This window comes from Erpetoichthys calabaricus, chromosome 16 (genome assembly GCF_900747795.2).
Source record: "Erpetoichthys calabaricus chromosome 16, fErpCal1.3, whole genome shotgun sequence".
Classification (NCBI taxonomy): Eukaryota; Metazoa; Chordata; class Cladistia; order Polypteriformes; family Polypteridae; genus Erpetoichthys; species Erpetoichthys calabaricus.
The window spans coordinates 41350356-41369684 of NC_041409.2; the positions used below are offsets into that span (position 1 = coordinate 41350356).

Below are 19329 nucleotides of genomic sequence, written 5' to 3' on the forward strand. Positions count from 1 at the left end.
CAAGAAACAACATTGGTAAATCTTTAAGTGAGAAATCTTAAATGTAAAAAATTAATAGAATCCTTCAGGCTAGGGTTCATTTAACAAGAGAGAAGAACAATGTATGGTCAAAATCTTTGGATAAGGTAACTGTCCAACAAAATCTTTTGAAGTTTCTAATGAGTTTTTCAATTCACTGTGGATCTGTAGTCAGGTTGTCTGTGTCAGTCTGAGAAATGCAAACAATCCTCATACCTGGCCATAAAACTCTTATCTCTATTCAAACCATGTTGCAATGTGTTAAATTTTAGCATGAGAGAATTAGGTATACCACATTAGATGATCGGCAGGAAAATGATCCCTTTATGTGATGTTCTAGTCAGCAGTGTGGTATAACTATGCGATCTGTATTATAAATGTGAGCACACGTTTTACATCTTTTCTGTGGGAAGGGAGATGTGCCATTTTCTGTTGGTTCACTTAGGGAGCTTCGGACAATTAGTTGCTGCAGGTTTGGTGGTTGTCTCTATGCCAGGAAGGGAGTTTCAGGAAATACATTTTTCAGTGTTTAGTCATTGTTTAGCATTGGCTGAAGTTCTTTTATAATTTTTCTAAGTGCTTCAAGATGTGGGATGTAGGTGACAACAAGGGGGATGCAGTTCTTGTTGTCTTTGCATTGCATTGCAGTCCCCATTTGTTGCAAGTAGAAACCTTGTCCAAAAGAGAATACATTATGTGTCAGAGTGAATTTTATCATTTCTGTTACTGACTTTGTGGGTAAATCATGTTGTTTGAGGAACGTTTCACATGCCAATATGCTATCATCATGGGGGATATTTGTGTAAAGTGCCTCAACATCCATTGCGGCCAGTAAGGTTCCCTCAGGTAAGAGACCTATAGCAGACAATTTTTTTAAGAAGTCAGTGGTGTCCTGGATGTAGCTGGTTGTGTTGTGTGCAAGGGTTTAATGATGTGCTCCACCCAACCTGAAACATTTTCTGTAAGGGAGCCAATTCCTGAGATTATAGGCCTTGAGGCATCAATCGTATTTGCTCAGACCCGACAGACCGGGATAAACAACTGCAGGAGCTCAGACAAGATTTCATCAGTCAAAGTTATACCCCTACAACAACAGACACTCAAATAAGAAGAGCTACCTGCCATACCCAGAGACAACCTTCTGGAATATAAAAACAAAGACAACATGAACCGCATCCCCCTTGTTGTCACCTACAACCCAAATCTTGAAGCACTTACAAAAATTATAAAAGAACTTCAGCCAATGCTAAACAATGACCAAACACTGAAAAATGTATTTCCTGAACCTCCCCTCCTGGCATACAGACAACCACCAAACCTACAGCAACTAATTGTACGAAGCTCCCTAAGTGAACCAACAGAAAATGGCACATTTCCCTTCCTACAGAAAAGATGTAAAACGTGTACTCACATTTATAATACAGACTATATAGTTATAGCACACTGCTGACTAGAACATCACATAAAGGAATAATTTTCCTGCCGATCATCTAATGCAGTCTGCTTAAGTCTCTGCATGGTCCAAAATGCTGCTACTCGCTTTCTGGTTGGGACAAGAAAGTATGACTCTGTTTCTCCAATATTAGCTTCTTTACACTGGCTGCTTGTCAGTTTTTGAATTGATTTTAAAATCTTGCTGCTACTTTTTAAATCTTTACATGGGCTTGCTCCTGCCTATTTATCTGAACTGTGTGTTTTACATCAGCCATCTAGAGTGCTTAGATCTTCTGGTCAGCTGTCTCTGGTTGTCCCTCGTACCAAGTGTAAAACTAAGGGGGACAGGGCTTTTGCAGCTGCTGCACCTCGCCTGTGGAACGCTTTGCCTCATCACATAAAGGAGTCGTCTGAACTGTTCAAAACAAGATTAAAGACTCATTTCTATTCACTTGCATTCCGTGACCTTCAGTAATACTGATGGTTTCCTCTTTGTTATTATATAACATTACTTCTGTTTTTTATGTATATAACATTACTTCTGTTTATTATGTATTTTATTTTATGTTCATATATTTTATTTCTATTTATGTTAATTTGTTTTGTTCTTCTTTTATTCTATTATTGTAAAGCACTTTGGCCATAGCATTACTATGTTGTTTTAAATGTGCTATATAAATAAACTGACATTGACAAATGTCCTGACACTGCAGTCTATGCGGGAGAAACTGCACTAACACTCCGCCAGAGAATGAAATTACATAGGTTCCACATTAAACGTGGCAACACAGATGTTCCTGTTACAGCCCACTTCAACAACCATGGACACTGAGAGGGACTTTAAAGTCACAGTGCTTATTGGCAACTTCAGAACACAACAAGAGAGAAAAGAAAGGGAAGTTAAACTCATGCTAAAATTTAACACATTGCAACATGGTTTGAATAGAGACAACAGTTTTATGGCCAGGTATGAGGATTGTTTGCATCTCTTAGACTGACACAGACAACCTGACTACAGATCCACACTGTACTGAAAAACTCATTAGAAACTTCAAAAGACTTTGCTGGACAGTTATCTTATCCAAAGATTTTGACCGTATATTGCTTTTCTCTCTTGTTAAATGAACCCTAGCTTGAAGGAGTCTATTAATTTTTTACATTTAAGATTTCTCACTTAAAGATTTACCAATGTTGTTTCTTGTCATAGTGTGTATATAAACACAGGGAACTCCAGTTTCTGTTTTACATCTTGCCTGAAGAAGGGGCCTGAGTTGCGTCGAAAGCTTGCATATTGTAATCTTTTTAGTTAGCCAATAAATGGTGTCATTTTGCTTGACTTTTCACTACATTCCTAATGGCTAACACAGTACAAAACTCTAGTACACTAGCTTCTGTATATGTTGCTAACAGAAGGGGAGCTAGCCGAGTTGAGAATTTCTTATAAAATTCGGCAGGGTAGCCATCAGGGCCTGCTGCTTTCCCACTCTAAAGTGAGTTTATAGCATCTAGTAATTCTGATAGTGCCAGATGTTTATGCAATTCCTCTGCTCTAAGAGTATCTATTTGTGGTATCTGTAATGCGCCTTAGATTGTGTCTTGTCTTCTTTAACCTTAGTACAGTATAAAGATTTATAGTAGTCTCTAAATGTGTGCATTTTATTTTTATGGTCAATGATTTTGTCTCCGTTTGTGCTGGTGATTACATTGCAAACTTCTTGCTTGTGGATTTGTTGAGCTAAGATCTTATTAGCTTTCTCTCCATGTTCATAATAATGATGTCTTGATTAAGTAGGAGTTGTTCAGTTTCTTTAGTTGTTAAGAGGTTGAGCTCTGAATGCAGAGCCTGCCGTTTCCTATGAAGCGTCTCACTTGGACACCTGGCATGTTTTTGATCTATTCCAGTAATTTCGTTGATTAGCTCCGATACCTTTTTGGTTTCCAATTTATTTTTGTGGGAAAGATATGAGATAATCTGTCCTCTTAAGAAGGCATTCAGGGTTTCCCAGAGTGTTCCTGCAGAAACCTCTGAGGGTGTATTTATCTAAAAAAAAAAAATTGATTTACTTGGATATAAATTCTGTACAGTTCTTGTCTGCTAATAAAAGTGGATTAAGACACCATCTGCAAGATGAGTATGTGGGGCATAGTGATTTTAGTTCCAAAATCAAGGGGTCAGAAATTACAATAGTGTTGTAATTACAAGATTTAATCGTATGCAAGAAGTTGTTATCTACAAAGAAAAAATCAATTCTTCAGTAGCAATGATGCACTGGTGAGTAGAAGGAATATGCTCTTTAGTTTGGGTTTAGAAATCTCCAGGGGTCTGATAAGTTGTGGTCAGTTACAAAACTGTGTAATTGTCTTTGCAGTGTTAGATGTCATTGCCCCTGTGGAAGGTGACCTATCTAGGTCTGGATTTAAAACAAAATTAAAGTCCCCAGCCATTTCATCAGTGTTCACATTGGGAGTGGATGCAATACATTTTGCATGAATTCCCTATCATCAACATTGGGTGCATAAATATTTATCAAAATCACTTTACAGTTAAATAAATTACCTATGACAATCACATATCTCCCCTCAAGATCATATACTACATCTGATACTACAAATGAGACTGTTCTATGTATAAGAATTCCCACACCTCTTGTTTTCTTTGTAAAGCTGAAATGGAGTATTTGGCCAGTCCAATCTTTGTGCAGCTGAAACTGGTCCTTGCTTAATAAGTGGGTCTCCTATAAAAATACTATTTTAGCGTTTAGACCTGTTAGGTGAGAGAATACTTTCTCTCTTTAATTTGTGATTCAGGCCTTTAACATTCCAGCTCACAAAGTTAACTGTCCAGTCTTTGAGACATTGCTTCTGAGCTTTTATTGTTATTTTTTAGTCTTGACTGAAAATAAGACAGCTTTGACCCTAATTTCCAATTTTCCCAGGAGTTATTGCCCTGAAGGCTATTGTTACATAGGCATTTATAATTACAAGGATTAAAAAGATAGATTAGAGATAGCTTGCTCTCTTTCTCTCTCTCTCCATAGTCCCCCCCACCCCCCCCATTTTGCATCCCCACGTGAGGCTGGACCTCACTTCCCAAAGTCACAGTCCTCTGACATACCTAGAGACAGAGCACGTCCAAAACAAGCCCTCCAGCAGCGGCAAATAAAATTGAGATATCTATTGGCAATACATTCCAATTACTATAAGCATAAAATCTAATCTTCAGCAATCTTGAGATAAAGATAAAATAGTAAGCCCAGGGAATGGTGTTAAAAAGTGGCAATGGATAAGCATAGTAAACCCTATTATGATAATAACAATAACAATTAACCAAGGGTATGATGTTAAACAGACTCCTTTAGAAGAGTTAAAAAAAAAAAAAAAAAAAAAAAAAAAAAAGAATTATTCCTTTCTTCAACATATACTGTACATACAGTGTAGTTAGGATATAGCAGGTTGGATAATGGATGGATGGATGGATATATACATATACGCATATAATTGAAATTAAAGCATAAACAAAAAGTGTCTTGAGAGGGAAAAAGGATGTATAATTACAGTACCAGTATCATTGCAAGCGGATCAAAGAACCGGCAAGATCTTCTTTGCCATGCCATGACAGGATGCGACTCACGACAGTATTTCAAAAAAGTGTCGGGATCAGCTTTCTTAATTGTTTTTTTGCTTCCTGTAATGCTTGTCTTGAATATCCACTTTCAGTTTGGCAGGGTGCACGGCCATATCTTATCTCAGCTTTCCGTAAGCGCTGTTTAATGTTGTAAAAAGCTGCACGCTTAGCAGTTGTTAAGGGTGAGAAATCCGGGAAAATGCGAATGTGGTTATCCTCTTTAATAAAATCCCTGTGTGCGTCCATGTGTCCGTGTGTGTGTGTCTTCTGGTGAAGTGCGCATGCACGGGGCACGGTGCGATGCTTCAAAGGCCGCCTGACTCGTCACACAAGACAGAGATGGCGGGACCTATAAAATATTGTGCGACCAATCCAATCGGATTTCAATAAATGAGGTAAGACCTAAAACATAACGCATGAAAAATCCAATCGGGTACTGAGACGCGGAGACCAGCTTCCCCAAAGAGGTGGGATTAGTGTTTGTTGCTGTGCAAGTGTTCACTCTGAGGATGTCAAATTTGCGATTAACAAACTTGGCCCGGTAAAGTGTTTTCCTAAATATACGAATTTTCATGATATTACAATAGGAAGACTTTTAAAAGTAGATTTATTTTCGCGCACATAAAATCCGTTCCTGGGGAGACGCCATACATACAATAATCAGCTGCATGCCAGCACAGATTAAAATACTTGCTGGAGAGACGTATTACTGTGAGAGAAAATTAAAGGCGCACAATACAGTGACACATATTACAGCCACATACAAGCCAGTATTACTGTAACAGAAAATAGACGGTCCTTTGCCATTTAATATAGACTGTTCCTACTAATGTTTATGCACTACTATTCTAGTGCCCGTTATTGTAACGGGCTTAATGTCTAGTTTTCAAATATAATCTCATTTCTGTCTGAGAAGTGACATTACGTGTAATTTAAATTGTAACTTCTTGAAGTGCATGATAAGACTCCTAAGTTTAGAGGTATTTGATCCCTGTATGCAGTTAGCTGCTGCTATTTCAGTGTCAGATTTACAGTCCTCTCCAATTATTTTAGATAATAGCTAAGCTACGAATTTCACTGGGTTTGGACTTTCACGATTCTAATAATATTCCTTCTGCATCCATCCTCCAGTGCAGCAAGTCTGTCTCAGAGTTTTTTTGCATTCGGAATTTGCAGCTGTTGCTTTCCCATCCACAGTAAATGCCAAATGTTCGGCTATTTCGATTCAAGTCGTGAATGTTTGCTTAACCTCTTCCAACTGATCGCCAAGTGCTCTCAGTTTTTCCTCAAACTTAGACGCATTTTCCTGAATGTGTTCCTCAATTTTTTCCAGCATACCTTTGAAAGCTGCCTCAAAGCGATTATATACATGTTTCTCCAGGTCTTTATTGTCCTGCCGCAGCTTCTCGTTTGTCTTGAACATACCATTTACTTCTTTCTTTATATCTTTCTTGGAGCTCCTTTATGTCTTGAGCAGTGGCTGTGGCCATTGTTGCGATCATTACCTTCAGTTTTGGACAGATCATTTCAGCCTTTGTGCTCCGCAGGTGAAGTGACGAGCCTTGTTACAGCCGATGCTCCCGGCTTGTGAGGAAAAGGTGAAAACGCGAAAGGCAAGGCCATTTTCCAGTTTCAATGGATCTTTTGAAATCGACGAGCTATCGTGACCTGCATCACTTGCACATTCGGTCCCACTTTTGCTCTCAACTGGAGACGATGAAGTGGCCCGCAGTCCCGGGAGATCTGTGCTTTCACCGTCTGCCCCGGTCAGTCTCTGTAAGGCCATACCTTGAGGTTGGACTTGATGCCTGTCTAGGCTTGGGTGTAGCTTTGGTTTTCTTTTCCATTTCTTTCTGAGCCCCTTTCTTACTACTCATGTTTATATATGCTTGCATTTACTGTAATAGAACCTCCTCGAGTTGGGTAAATACAGGATACCTCGGGATGATAATTTTCTCTTATTTTTAACGCTGCCGCTAATGGAGTTCTGTTTCAGACGTCCATCTCCCATAACGGACGAGACCAACCGTTCTCTGTCGTAATTAATGCTGTACTAAGCCAAGCATTAGTGATGAGCAGACCCTGCTGAATTTGCTTCATCTTGAGTCTGGAGAAAATGGGAATTTTGGCAAACTCTGCAAAATGCATTGATGTCAATAGGGAAGGAGAAACTGAACTAGTTTTCAGAGGATTATAATGGTGCAGTGCTCTTTTAAGTGTCCCCGAAGGCTAGGGAAGTGGCTGACGATATCGGACCAATTATTGTGGCCAAAAATGTGACCAGAGCTATGAGGCAGCAGTGCTAATAATTGCCCCACCATTCCTCTCTCTGATTTGACAATGCTCCAAGTCCTTTATATCTATCTAATATAAACATGCTTGAAAACAGAAACCCAAAGTCTTTACATTAAGATGTTAGAGGCTAACTTTAAAACTGACTAATGGTGAATAACAGTGTGACTGGGAAAGTCTAGGAGCAGAATAAGTGCCATGATCTTAAAGAGATGAGATAAGTAAAATCCACATTTATAGTCCTGATTACTCTCATCCTGACCATTTGCAATGGCTGTGGTTTCCTGCTGTACATCCATATTATCTCCACTGAAACAGTTTTTTTTTTTAATTTTAAATATTTTTAGATGGCTATCCTACTGTAAGATTAATGTTCTTCTGGGTCCCAGTTATTTTATAGATCAGAACAGAATTTGTGCGCATGTTACTCGATGTACTTTGCATTTTATCCTCACAGATCTTTCATGTCTAATACAGAAAAAGATTAAAATAAGGTAAACCTTACCATCATCACACTTCATAGTCAGGTTGGTGTTCTGATGATTACAGGGGATGTTATACACACTCGACAAGGCATATGACCATTTCTTATTAAATCATGAGATTTAATAACTTTTGCAACAATGTCTTACCTATGATGACAAAAGCTTTCACTGCAGAAAAGTCCCTTGTTGGCTTATCTGCCAAATGCCTTTCTCACTTAAGATAATAGTTTTTGGAGGGCAACCAGTGCTAAACAGATTCACAACTTGGCCATTTCTTCCTAAGCTCAGAACATTAAAACCATAGAATAACTTATTCCAAGTATCTATGTTCTCAGTGTTAGGAAAAAAATTGCCACTGTTTCTGTGAAATTTAACCTTATCAAGTTTTAAACTGCATCCCTGTGCTCTTGCTGAACTAAAGTAACAGCCTCGATCCACTGAACAAATTTTTTTTCATCATTTTGAACACTTCAGTCATGCCTCCTAATCTCTTTTAAGAAAGCTCAGCTCTTTGAATCTTTCCTCATAATTCATCCTCTGTAGCCCTGGAATCAGCCTAGTTGCTCTTCTCTGGAATTCTTCATTTCCTGCTATGTCTTTTATGTAGCCTGTACCCTCTCAAGTGGAACCTAATCAAATGGTTTCTGAAAGTTAAGATAAACAATATCATATGCTCCACTTTGACCATACCCCTAAGCCTACCCCTAACCTTAATTTCCTCAGTGCACAGTGACTTCCTAAAAATATGCCTGAAGGATTTATATTTGTACTCAATAAACTCCTTAAGTACTCAAGGATAAATATTATCTGGTCCTGGTGATTTGTTTCATTTCATCTTATTTAGATTAGATTAAATACACTGTTAATCAAATAAACTGTTAATCTGAAAAGGACATTTGAAATTGAATCTAGGTAGTACTTCTCCCTCTACAATTCCCAGATAGATAGATAGATAGATAGATAGATAGATAGATAGATAGATAGATAGATAGATAGATAGATAGATAGATAGATAGATAGATAGATAGATAGATAGATAGATAGAGTGGTGTGAAAAACTATTTGCCCCCTTCCTGATTTCTTATTCTTTTGCATGTTTGTCACACAAAATGTTTCTGATCATCAAACACATTTAACCATTAGTCAAATATAACACAAGTAAACACAAAATGCAGTTTTTAAATGATGGTTTTTATTATTTAGGGAGAAAAAAAATCCAAACCTACATGGCCCTGTGTGAAAAAGTAATTGCCCCCTTGTTAAAAAATAACCTAACTGTGGTGTATCACACCTGAGTTCAATTTCCGTAGCCACCCCCAGGCCTGATTACTGCCACACCTGTTTCAATCAAGAAATCACTTAAATAGGAGCTGCCTGACACAGAGAAGTAGACCAAAAGCACCTCAAAAGCTAGACATCATGCCAAGATCCAAAGAAATTCAGGAACAAATGAGAACAGAAGTAATTGAGATCTATCAGTCTGGTAAAGGTTATAAAGCCATTTCTAAAGCTTTGGGACTCCAGCGAACCACAGTGAGAGCCATTATCCACAAATGGCAAGAACATGGAACAGTGGTGAACCTTCCCAGGAGTGGCCGGCCGACCAAAATTAACCCAAGAGCGCAGAGACGACTCATCCAAGAGGTCACAAAAGACCCCAGGACAACGTCTAAAGAACTGCAGGCCTCACTTGCCTCAATTAAGGTCAGTGTTCACGACTCCACCATAAGAAAGAGACTGGGCAAAAATGGCCTGCATGGCAGATTTCCAAGACGCAAACCACTGTTAAGCAAAAAGAACATTAGGGCTCGTCTCAATTTTGCTAAGAAACATCTCAATCATTGCCAAGACTTTTGGGAAAATACCTTGTGGACTGATGAGACAAAAGTTGAACTTTTTGGAAGGCAAATGTCCCGTTACATCTGGCGTAAAAGGAACACAGCATTTCAGAAAAAGAACATCATACCAACAGTAAAATATGGTGGTGGTAGTGTGATGGTCTGGGGTTGTTTTGCTGCTTCAGGACCTGGAAGGCTTGCTGTGATAGATGGAACCATGAATTCTACTGTCTACCAAAAAATCCTGAAGGAGAATGTCCGGCCATCTGTTCGTCAACTCAAGCTGAAGCGATCTTGGGTGCTGCAACAGGACAATGACCCAAAACACACCAGCAAATCCACCTCTGAATGGCTGAAGAAAAACAAACTGAAGACTTTGGAGTGGCCTAGTCAAAGTCCTGACCTGAATCCAATTGAGATGCTATGGCATGACCTTAAAAAGGCGGTTCATGCTAGAAAACCATCAAATAAAGCTGAATTACAACAATTTTGCAAAGATGAGTGGGCCAAAATTCCTCCAGAGCGCTGTAAAAGACTCATTGCAAGTTATCGCAAACGCTTGATTGCAGTTATTGCTGCTAAGGGTGGCCCAACCAGTTATTAGGTTCAGGGGGCAATTACTTTTTCACACAGGGCCATGTAGGTTTGGATTTTTTTTTCTCCCTAAATAATAAAAACCACCATTTACAAACTGCAGTTTGTGTTTACTTGTGTTATATTTGACTAATGGTTAAATGTGTTTGATGATCAGAAACATTTTGTGTGACAAACATGCAAAAGAATAAGAAATCAGGAAGGGGGCAAATAGTTTTTCACACGATAGATAGATAGATAGATAGATAGATAGATAGATAGATAGATAGATAGATAGATAGATAGATAGATAGATAGATAGATAGATAGATAGATAGATAGATACTTTATTAATCTCAAGGGAAATTCACATACTCCAACAGCAGTATACTGATAAAGAAAATATTAAATTAAAGACTGATAACAATGCAGGTATACAGACAGACAATAACTTTGAATAATGTTAACGTTTACCCCCCCCCCGGGTGGTACTGAAGAGTCTCATAGTGTGGGGGAGGAACGATCTCCTCAGTCTGTCAGTGGAGCAGAAAAGTGACAGCAGTCTGTCGCTGAAGCTGCTCCTCTGTCTGGAGATGATACTGTTTAGTGGATGCAGTGGATTCTCCATGATTGACAGGAGCCTTATCAAACTGTCCAGCTCCTTGTCTACAATAGAGCCTGCCTTCCTCACCAGTTTGTCCACTCAGAACCGCCCTTAGTAGTCCCTGTTACCGCTGGGGCGTTATCCAATTCCTCACATGTAAAGTCTACAGAAAAATGCAAGATTAGAGAATTTGTAATTTTTGTAGTCTGTATTTTTTAATTCCCTTTAACTATTCCTGGTACACTTTACCTCCTCCTTGTCTGTTCTTTTTATACTAGAATACTGAAAAAATCTCTTTGGGTTGTCTTTCACCTTATTTGCTATATTCCTCTCTAACTGTCTATTAGCGTTCCGAATATCCTTCTTAATGGCTGCTATCATGCTCTCATACACTTTACGATTTGTACTGGAGTTATTAGTCTTATCAGCATTAAGCATCTCCTTTATTATCTTTTCACTTACTTACTAATTACACATTTCAGGATGTACCTGTCCTTCATTACATGTAAAACATTTTTAAACCTGTTCCACTGCTCCTCGACTGTCTCCACACTTAAAAGTATATCTCAGTCTGTCTTCCTTTAGACTTTGTCACAGCTGTTCAAAATTTGCCCTACTGTTAAACTTAACAGTTTTGGCCTTTGCAACTTCTCTATTCCAAAACACTGAGAATAATATTAAATTATGGTCAGTTCACCCTAGCAGTTCCAATACTTCTACATCCTCAATTCTATCCTGGTTATTTCAAAATACTGGAGCTTGACAAGCTTCCTCCCTTGTTGGTACTTTAATATGCTGTGTTAAAAAACAGCCACTGATTACTTCTAAAAATTCCAGCTCTTGTACTCTAATATTTGCAAGGTTAGCCCAGTTAATATTTGTGTAGTTAAAGTCCCCCATGATACCTCCTGTAAAGCTGGCTTTTTAATATTATTAAAAAGATGTCCAATTAATTGACCATCTGCATTGGAGTGTCTATAGTACACTCCTAAAATAAGGCTTCTGGGGCACTACCACTAATCATATCCTCTCCTATTCCAACCACAGCACCGAAAAGACACCCAGTGAGGGCACCTAACTTTGCCCCTTCGAGTTTCTTGACTATTTATTGGCAGAAGGAAGCATGTCGCTGTGTGAAAAGGGCACAACACAGATGGAGCTCCTGTAACACTGCAAAAACCTAATACTAAGTCTGACTGTGGCTTTTTTGTTTTGTTTAATTTGTTGCCTCTGTGCCATCAGGTGTTTGCATTTTTCAGTAAGACACATAGAAGTAAACATGGGACGACTAGCTTGGCACCCCAACATTTACTTGGCTGGGATTTGTAACATCATCCTCATCTTTGAAGTTTATTTCAGTAACGTTGACCTAGGCTGCAGCCATAATAACTAAGTATGGCACTTGCATAAAATGCATTTAAACTGAACTATAAACAAATAAGGCCTTCCATCACCTTTTATTCTGAAATAACCCCAAGGTGGTCAACTAAACTGCAACAGCATGTTTAGCACAGATGGCCAAGAGGGATGGACATAGCAAGGAGGCACCTGACCTCACTAACATTACAATGACAAAAAATGGAGGGTGGGGGTTAAATGAAAAGTTCAAGATGGAGATCTATACCTTACTAAAGGTAAGTTAACCAAGAATACTCCTTGATCACATAGCAAACTATTTACCTGCACATTGTATAGAGCCCCGGATTTTAATTTATACAGTGAATCATTATATTTCAATTTCCTGTGCCTATAGACGAAACATATTCATAAAATAATTAAAGAGTTTTTCTTGAGTATGTTTAAGAACAAAATGCAAACAGTAATAATGACAACTCGCCACATGATTACATACTGAAGATATTGTTTAGGACTTGTGTCCTTATTTTATTTCACAGCATGAGCAGATGGCAAAACAGCTCTAAAAATAACATACAGTGGGGCAAAAGAGCATTTAGTCAGCCACCAATTGTGCAAGTTCTCCCACTTAAAACGATGAGAGAGGCCTGTAATTTTCATCATAGGTATACCTCAACTATGAGAGACAAAATGAGAAAAAAAATCCAGAAAATCACATTGTCTGATTTTTGAAGAATTTATTTGCAAATTATGGTGGAGAAAAAGTATTTGGTCAATAACAAAAGTTCATCTCAATACTTTGTTATATACCCTTTGTTGGCAATGACAGAGGTCAAACGTTTTCTGTAAGTCTTCACAAGGTTTTCACACACTGTTGCTGGTATTTTGGCCCATTCCTCCATGCAGATCTCCTCTAGTGCAGTGATGTTTTGGGGCTGTCGCTGGGCAACACGGACTTTCAACTCCCTCCAAAGATTTTCTATGGGGTTGAGATCTGGAGACTGGCTAGGCCACTCCAGGACCTTGAAATGCTTCTTACGAAGCCACTCCTTCATTACCCGGGCGGTGTGTTTGGGATCACTGTCATGCTGAAAGACCCAGCCACATTTCATCTTCAATGCCCTTGCTGATGGAAGGAGGTTTTCACTCAAAATCTGACGATACATGGCCCCATTCATTCTTTCCTTTACACGGATCAGTCGTCCTGGTCCCTTTGCAGAAAAACAGCCCCAAAGCATGATGTTTCCACCCCCATGCTTTACAGTAGGTATGGTGTTCTTTCTCCTCCAAACACAACGAGTAGAGTTTTTACCAAAAAGTTCTATTTTGGTTTCATCTGACCATATGACATTCTCCCAATCCTCTTCTGGATCATCCAAATGCTCTCTAGCAAACTTCAGACGGGCCTGCACATGTACTAGCTTAAGCAGGGGGACACGTCTGGCACTGCAGGATTTGAGTCCCTGGCGGCGTAGTGTGTTACTGATGGTAGCCGTTGTTACTTTGGTCCCAGCTCTCTGCAGGTCATTCACTAGGTCCCCCCGTGTGGTTCTGGGATTTTTGCTCACCGTTCTTGTGATCATTTTGACCCCATGGGGTGAGACCTTGCGTGGAGCCCCAGATCGAGGGAGATTATCAGTGGTCTTGTATGTCTTTCATTTTCTAATAATTGCTCCCTCATTTGATTTCTTCACACCAAGCTGCTTACCTATTGCAGATTCAGTCTTCCCAGCCTGGTGCAGGTCTACAATTTTGTTTCTGGTGTCCTTTGACAGCTCTTTGGTCTTGGCCATAGTGGAGTTTGGAGTCTGACTGTTTGAGGTTGTGGACAGGTGTCTTTTATATTGATAACGAGTTCAAACAGGTGCCATTAATACAGGTAACGAGTGGAGGACAGAGACGCCTCTTACAGAAGAAGTTATAGGTCTGTGAGAGCCAGAAATCTTGCTTGTTTGTAGGTGACCAAATACTTTTTCTCCACCATAATTTGCAAATAAATTCTTCAAAAATCAGACAATGTGATTTTCTGGTTTTATTTTTCTCATTTCTGTCTCTCATAGTTGAGGTATAACTATGATGAAAATTACAGGCCTCTCTCATCTTTTTAAGTGGGAGAACTTGCACAATTGGTGGCTGACTAAATACTTTTTTGCCCCACTGTAGTTCAAAATATCAGCATACATTTTTGAGCTAAACAGTCACAAATGTCATCCCAAGAAAAAATGGGAATAATGTGTTTTATCTGCTAATTTTTCCCTGTCTTAGAGTTGTGCACACTAATATAACCACTAAAAACAAAATATACAGTAAAAGCATTTTAGGATGATGAATTGCTCTTCAATTATGATGTACCCACTTTCTAACAAATATTACTGATTAAAATAATAGCAATGATATTATTTGGCACAGCAACCACCAAGTCCAATGTTTTTCCTTTTCACCATACTCAAACACCCACAGGCACACACACACACCCATCATCGATATATTGACGTTTTCAGTATCAGGGGCCCCTAAAACATTGCGATCCGTTGAAAACCGTAGTTTGAAATTATTGATGAAACTAAAGCTTTTGCTCCTCCCCCATAGATGACAGGTTATGGTGGGGGAGGGCACAAATCAAAAATGAAACTGGCTGCTAAAAACTCATTCATAAGATGCTTTGCACAATTCTATCTGAGGTAAAGATATGTTCCTGTCCAGTTGCATGTATACAGTGACCACAGTGGATTGAGTTCTATTGCAAATCAAGTAAAATGGCACAAAACATACATGTCTGAAGCTGTTTAAAACAACACTGCCTCTCTACCTCCTCATATTTAGGCACATCACTGATACAAAATAGCAACATATTTATGTAAATCTTGTGGAAATTCTTACTCTAAGGGCTCAAACCACTCACAGAATGGCAACAGTAACTGCAGCAGTCATGAAATCAGCTAAAAGAAACGGTGCTCCTGGGGTAACAGGATTGCTGTGGAAGGAGAAAAGCACAGCCAGACTTTTTAAATAGCACAACCCCAAAAAAAAAGGTTTTCTCAAAAACAATGACAGAGCTGGTGTTATATGAAGGGTTATCAGGAATGGAGAGTTCAGCTACAATCTCTGCCTTTTATTTCCTTTTTCCTTTCTTTTGTGGTACGTAAAACACAAGACATCAGATAGATGAGCTTCTTTTCTGTTAGCGCGGTCCAAAACACATTGAAATTGAAATACAAGTACTATACATCTGGATGAGAATTCACTTATGGTTATCTCTCAGGTACACACAGCCCACCATTATGGCTAAAGACAAAAGTAAACATGTTTCAGGGGCAAGTCATGGACTAGTACAAGTGAGACGCTGTGCATGTCAGACCATGTGACAGTCCTTCACGGCTCACTAAGGTTATGTAAATGAAGGCTACAACTGAAAATCTCTGGGAAATGTGTTTAATTTGGCATGGTCTTCAGACTTACCAAACTTATTCCTTAAATTCAAAGAGTTCAAAAGTCCAAGTTACATTAAAAAAAATAAAAAATTGAAGTTATGAGACGCATGCCTTAGTTTACCTGAAGCTCCATGACAACATAATTGAATCTGTCATTGCGTCCACATCCAATAAATCTGCACACATGGTCCTTTCCTGCAAGCAAAATCAAGAATATAAGTACAATTGCTATAAAAAAAAAAAAAAAAAAAGTTTTGAACACATTGAAATGACTAAAAATATCAATTAGTATTAGGTGGTAAAAATTCTTACCTAAAGATTATGGCATTAAACCCCCAAATAACGTGGAGTTCTTTTAATTGTTTGAATGACTGTTGTATTACAAAGCTGCTTCCAAGTACAACATTAATGTCGAGGGAAACTTGTGGAGGGTCACTAGTTTTATTAAGATGAATACATTCCTACAAGACACTAGCATAATAAACAGTATGTCCTGTAGGGAACATCACTGATCCCCAAACCTCAGACACAACTGCCAAAACATGAGTCCCCAGTTCATGTAAAATATTTAATTTCTAGAAAATGCCTTCTTACAAGTTCTTCTCCTTCCAGAATAAAAAAAAACAGCATCTCTTTACTTTTTGAGTTTCCTTAATTTCTCTTTCCTTGTCCACTCCTCCTGGGTGAGATTTGCTCAACTCCACTCCTTAATCAGACTTACCTGCATGAGGTGGAGTGGTTCCTTTTCAACCTGAACCTAGGACTACATCCAGTGCAACAAGACTGCTACCTAGATGAACTTACTGGCCAGGCAGAAGCTCTTCCTGACAGGGGAGCCTCCCCTAACAACTCCCTCTAGCGGTAGCTGAGGACTCCAGCAAAGATGCCCACCAGAATTACAACTGCCATTCAGCTTTGTGAGTGTCCAAACAGGACTCTGCCACCCAGTTTGTTTGCAGAACAAATGGCAACCTGTCCTTCCACTATGATGGCTTCCCAGCTGGGAAAGGAACCACTAAACAAACCTGAATGGATGCCAGCTTACGTGTCCATATCCTCTTTTACAACAGATAATTACCACGTCGTACTGCTTATTTTCATCTGTTTCAAACATTTAACTGTTTTAATTTTTTTTTTGTTTAGCTACACCGTAGCTAAAGAAAAATGTCACAGATAATTTGGATCATTCTTGTCATCCTAAAAACAGTCAGCAAGGATAATTCAGTCATTCCTAATTTAAGTAATTTTAGGTCTACTTCAAAGCTGAATTTTTTTCACTAGATGTATGGAAAAGACACTGGTAAATACAATCAAAGTACTAAATCATATAAAGGCAGATGCTACTTATACTAAAGGCCTTTTCAATAATCAAGTCATACACTAACTGCAGTGAAAGAAGTTGAATGTGAGATCTGAATAAGGCAAAGCTGAACAAAACAGCAGAAGAGTGTGCCTTTTGACATTTAGCTAGGCTGAAAAAAAAGATGTTTGCTATGTTATCACATGTACAGTCAAGGAGACATTACAAGTAGACAGATCAGCTTTTACATTATCATTTAAAAATTCTAGTGCTTTTCAACCAACTCTGAACCCCAGAAATTATGAAGTTAAATTGCTGAAAAAGAGTACAAGACTTTCAGCCTACAGGCAATTTTCTCCTGCATGATTCTAAATTTAACAATAATTATTTGTTAAGGATCTCTTTCTATACCACGTTGTCAGTTCGGCCCTCCGGTTGTAATATGACCAAGTTGTGCGCTGAGCTTACTCTTGAGCAAGCAATGTATAGTTGGCCATGTGAAAAGCAATCTTGCCTCAAATCAATGGCAACCTTTTGTAGGGTCTGCCCCTGAGACTTATTAATTGTCATTGCGAAGCAGAGCCTTACTGGAAATTGGAGGCGCTTGAATTGAAATGGGCTTCATCAATAACTTCGCATCCAGCTTTTGAGAGTTTAAACATTCATAAACATCAAAGTGTCCACTACTAAAATCATCACCTGTGAATCTAAGATGTTTAAGAGGCATTGGCGGTTGTCCAAAGGTGTAAAGTATTTGGCCATTTCGGTACACTTGAAAGCGACAACTGAACAATTCAGCGGCAGCCATCAACTCACATGCAGAACCATAGGTGAAGGGCTTAAGCATTTCACTCTTATAGTGCTCCTGTGTAGTATAATTATCTCCTGTACCATCATCAGTCCACACCTTAAACCTGTCCCAGTCATTCAATACATAAGACACAATCTTCCTCCGGATATCAAGAGTGAGCCTGATATGGCCGTGCAATATGCAACAGAGAATGGAAAAGGCAGACGCCATCTCCGGGCATGGAAACCACTCGGTAAGTGACAGTTCTTTGATCGATGGTGATCACCTCGATAGACATGTTAATGGGGGTACGGTTGGAACGAAAAAGGAAATGGGTACCTGAACAAGGTAAACTAAGTCTAAAATACCTACACAATAACTATAATCGTAATAAACGAACAATAAAACAGCGGAGAAGCCGTGGATTAAATAAAAAGGCTGTAGTTATCAGCATGGAGACATGAATACCGTGGCGAAGCAAGAAAGGGAATGAAGAGACTGGAGCGACGGACGGCCTTATATAGGCAGGCAGCCAACTACGTGGGAGGCGTGGGGATGGGGGACCCAACGCCGCCTCACACGGCGACCGAACTGCAGGCTATGGACGTATATTTGTACTTAAGTAGGATTCAGTTAGCGTTGGGAACCCGCATACCAAATTTCTTGAAGATGGGCCCATAAGTAACAAAGACCGTTGGAAACTTCAATATGCCGGCCAACAGTGGCGTCATACCCCCGAAATAAGAACGTACATCAGTTTCGGTTAGCGCAGGGAAGCCGCCTACCAAATTATGTGAAGATGGGGCCATAAATAAGAAAGTTTAATATGGCGGACGTTGTCGACCATTATGACTGTTACGCGTAGAATTTCGAAATCAAACCTGCTTAACTTTTGTAAGTAAGATGTAAGGAATGAGCCTGCCAAATTTCAGCCTTCTACCTACACGGGAAGTTGGACAATTAGTGATGAGTGAGTCAGTGAGGGCTTTGCCTTTTATTAGTACAGAAGATGTGTGTATATATATATATATATATATGTATATATATATATATATATATGTATATATATATATATATGTGTGTATATATATATATATATATATATATATATATATATATACACACACACTAGCTGATTACCCAGTGGCTTCACTCACTAGGTGTGAGGGAAAAAAAACTAAAATGTAGTATTTATAAAATAAGTTTATTAATTACCAATATCATTTTTGAACAAATAAAGAGCATTCACAATACCATAGAAATTATATAAATATTAATTAAGTAGTAAAACATTTTGATAAATGAATCTGAAGAAGATATAAGAAGTGTATAAATTATTAAACAGTCAAAAATTAACATTTAAGAAGTAAAGATACATCGAGTACTACTGTAGTGGTTTCGGGGCAAAGTACCTGCTTGACAACCTTGCACAATGTGCCTGTGATTTAAGAGAAAAATTATTCTGAGAAATGTGGACGTTGCCTTTCCGTGCTTAACGGGCAGAAGGTCCAAACAATTCCCAAGTCCAATACTTAACATGAAGAGGTCGGTACATCTTATTAGATGTAAACCCTCCATCTTAT

At 38.8% G+C, this 19329-nt stretch overlaps 1 protein-coding gene across 1 annotated transcript in view; it reads right to left on the bottom strand.

The window, feature by feature from the left end:
• The window catches only part of ttbk2a (tau tubulin kinase 2a), a 325367-nt gene that overhangs the window by 148361 nt on the left and 157677 nt on the right, over positions 1 to 19329 (bottom strand). Inside the window, exon 4 of the mRNA XM_051920065.1 lies at positions 15778 to 15851. Coding sequence (XP_051776025.1) covers positions 15778 to 15851 — 74 coding nt within the window. The remainder of the gene's footprint in view (positions 1 to 15777; positions 15852 to 19329) is intronic.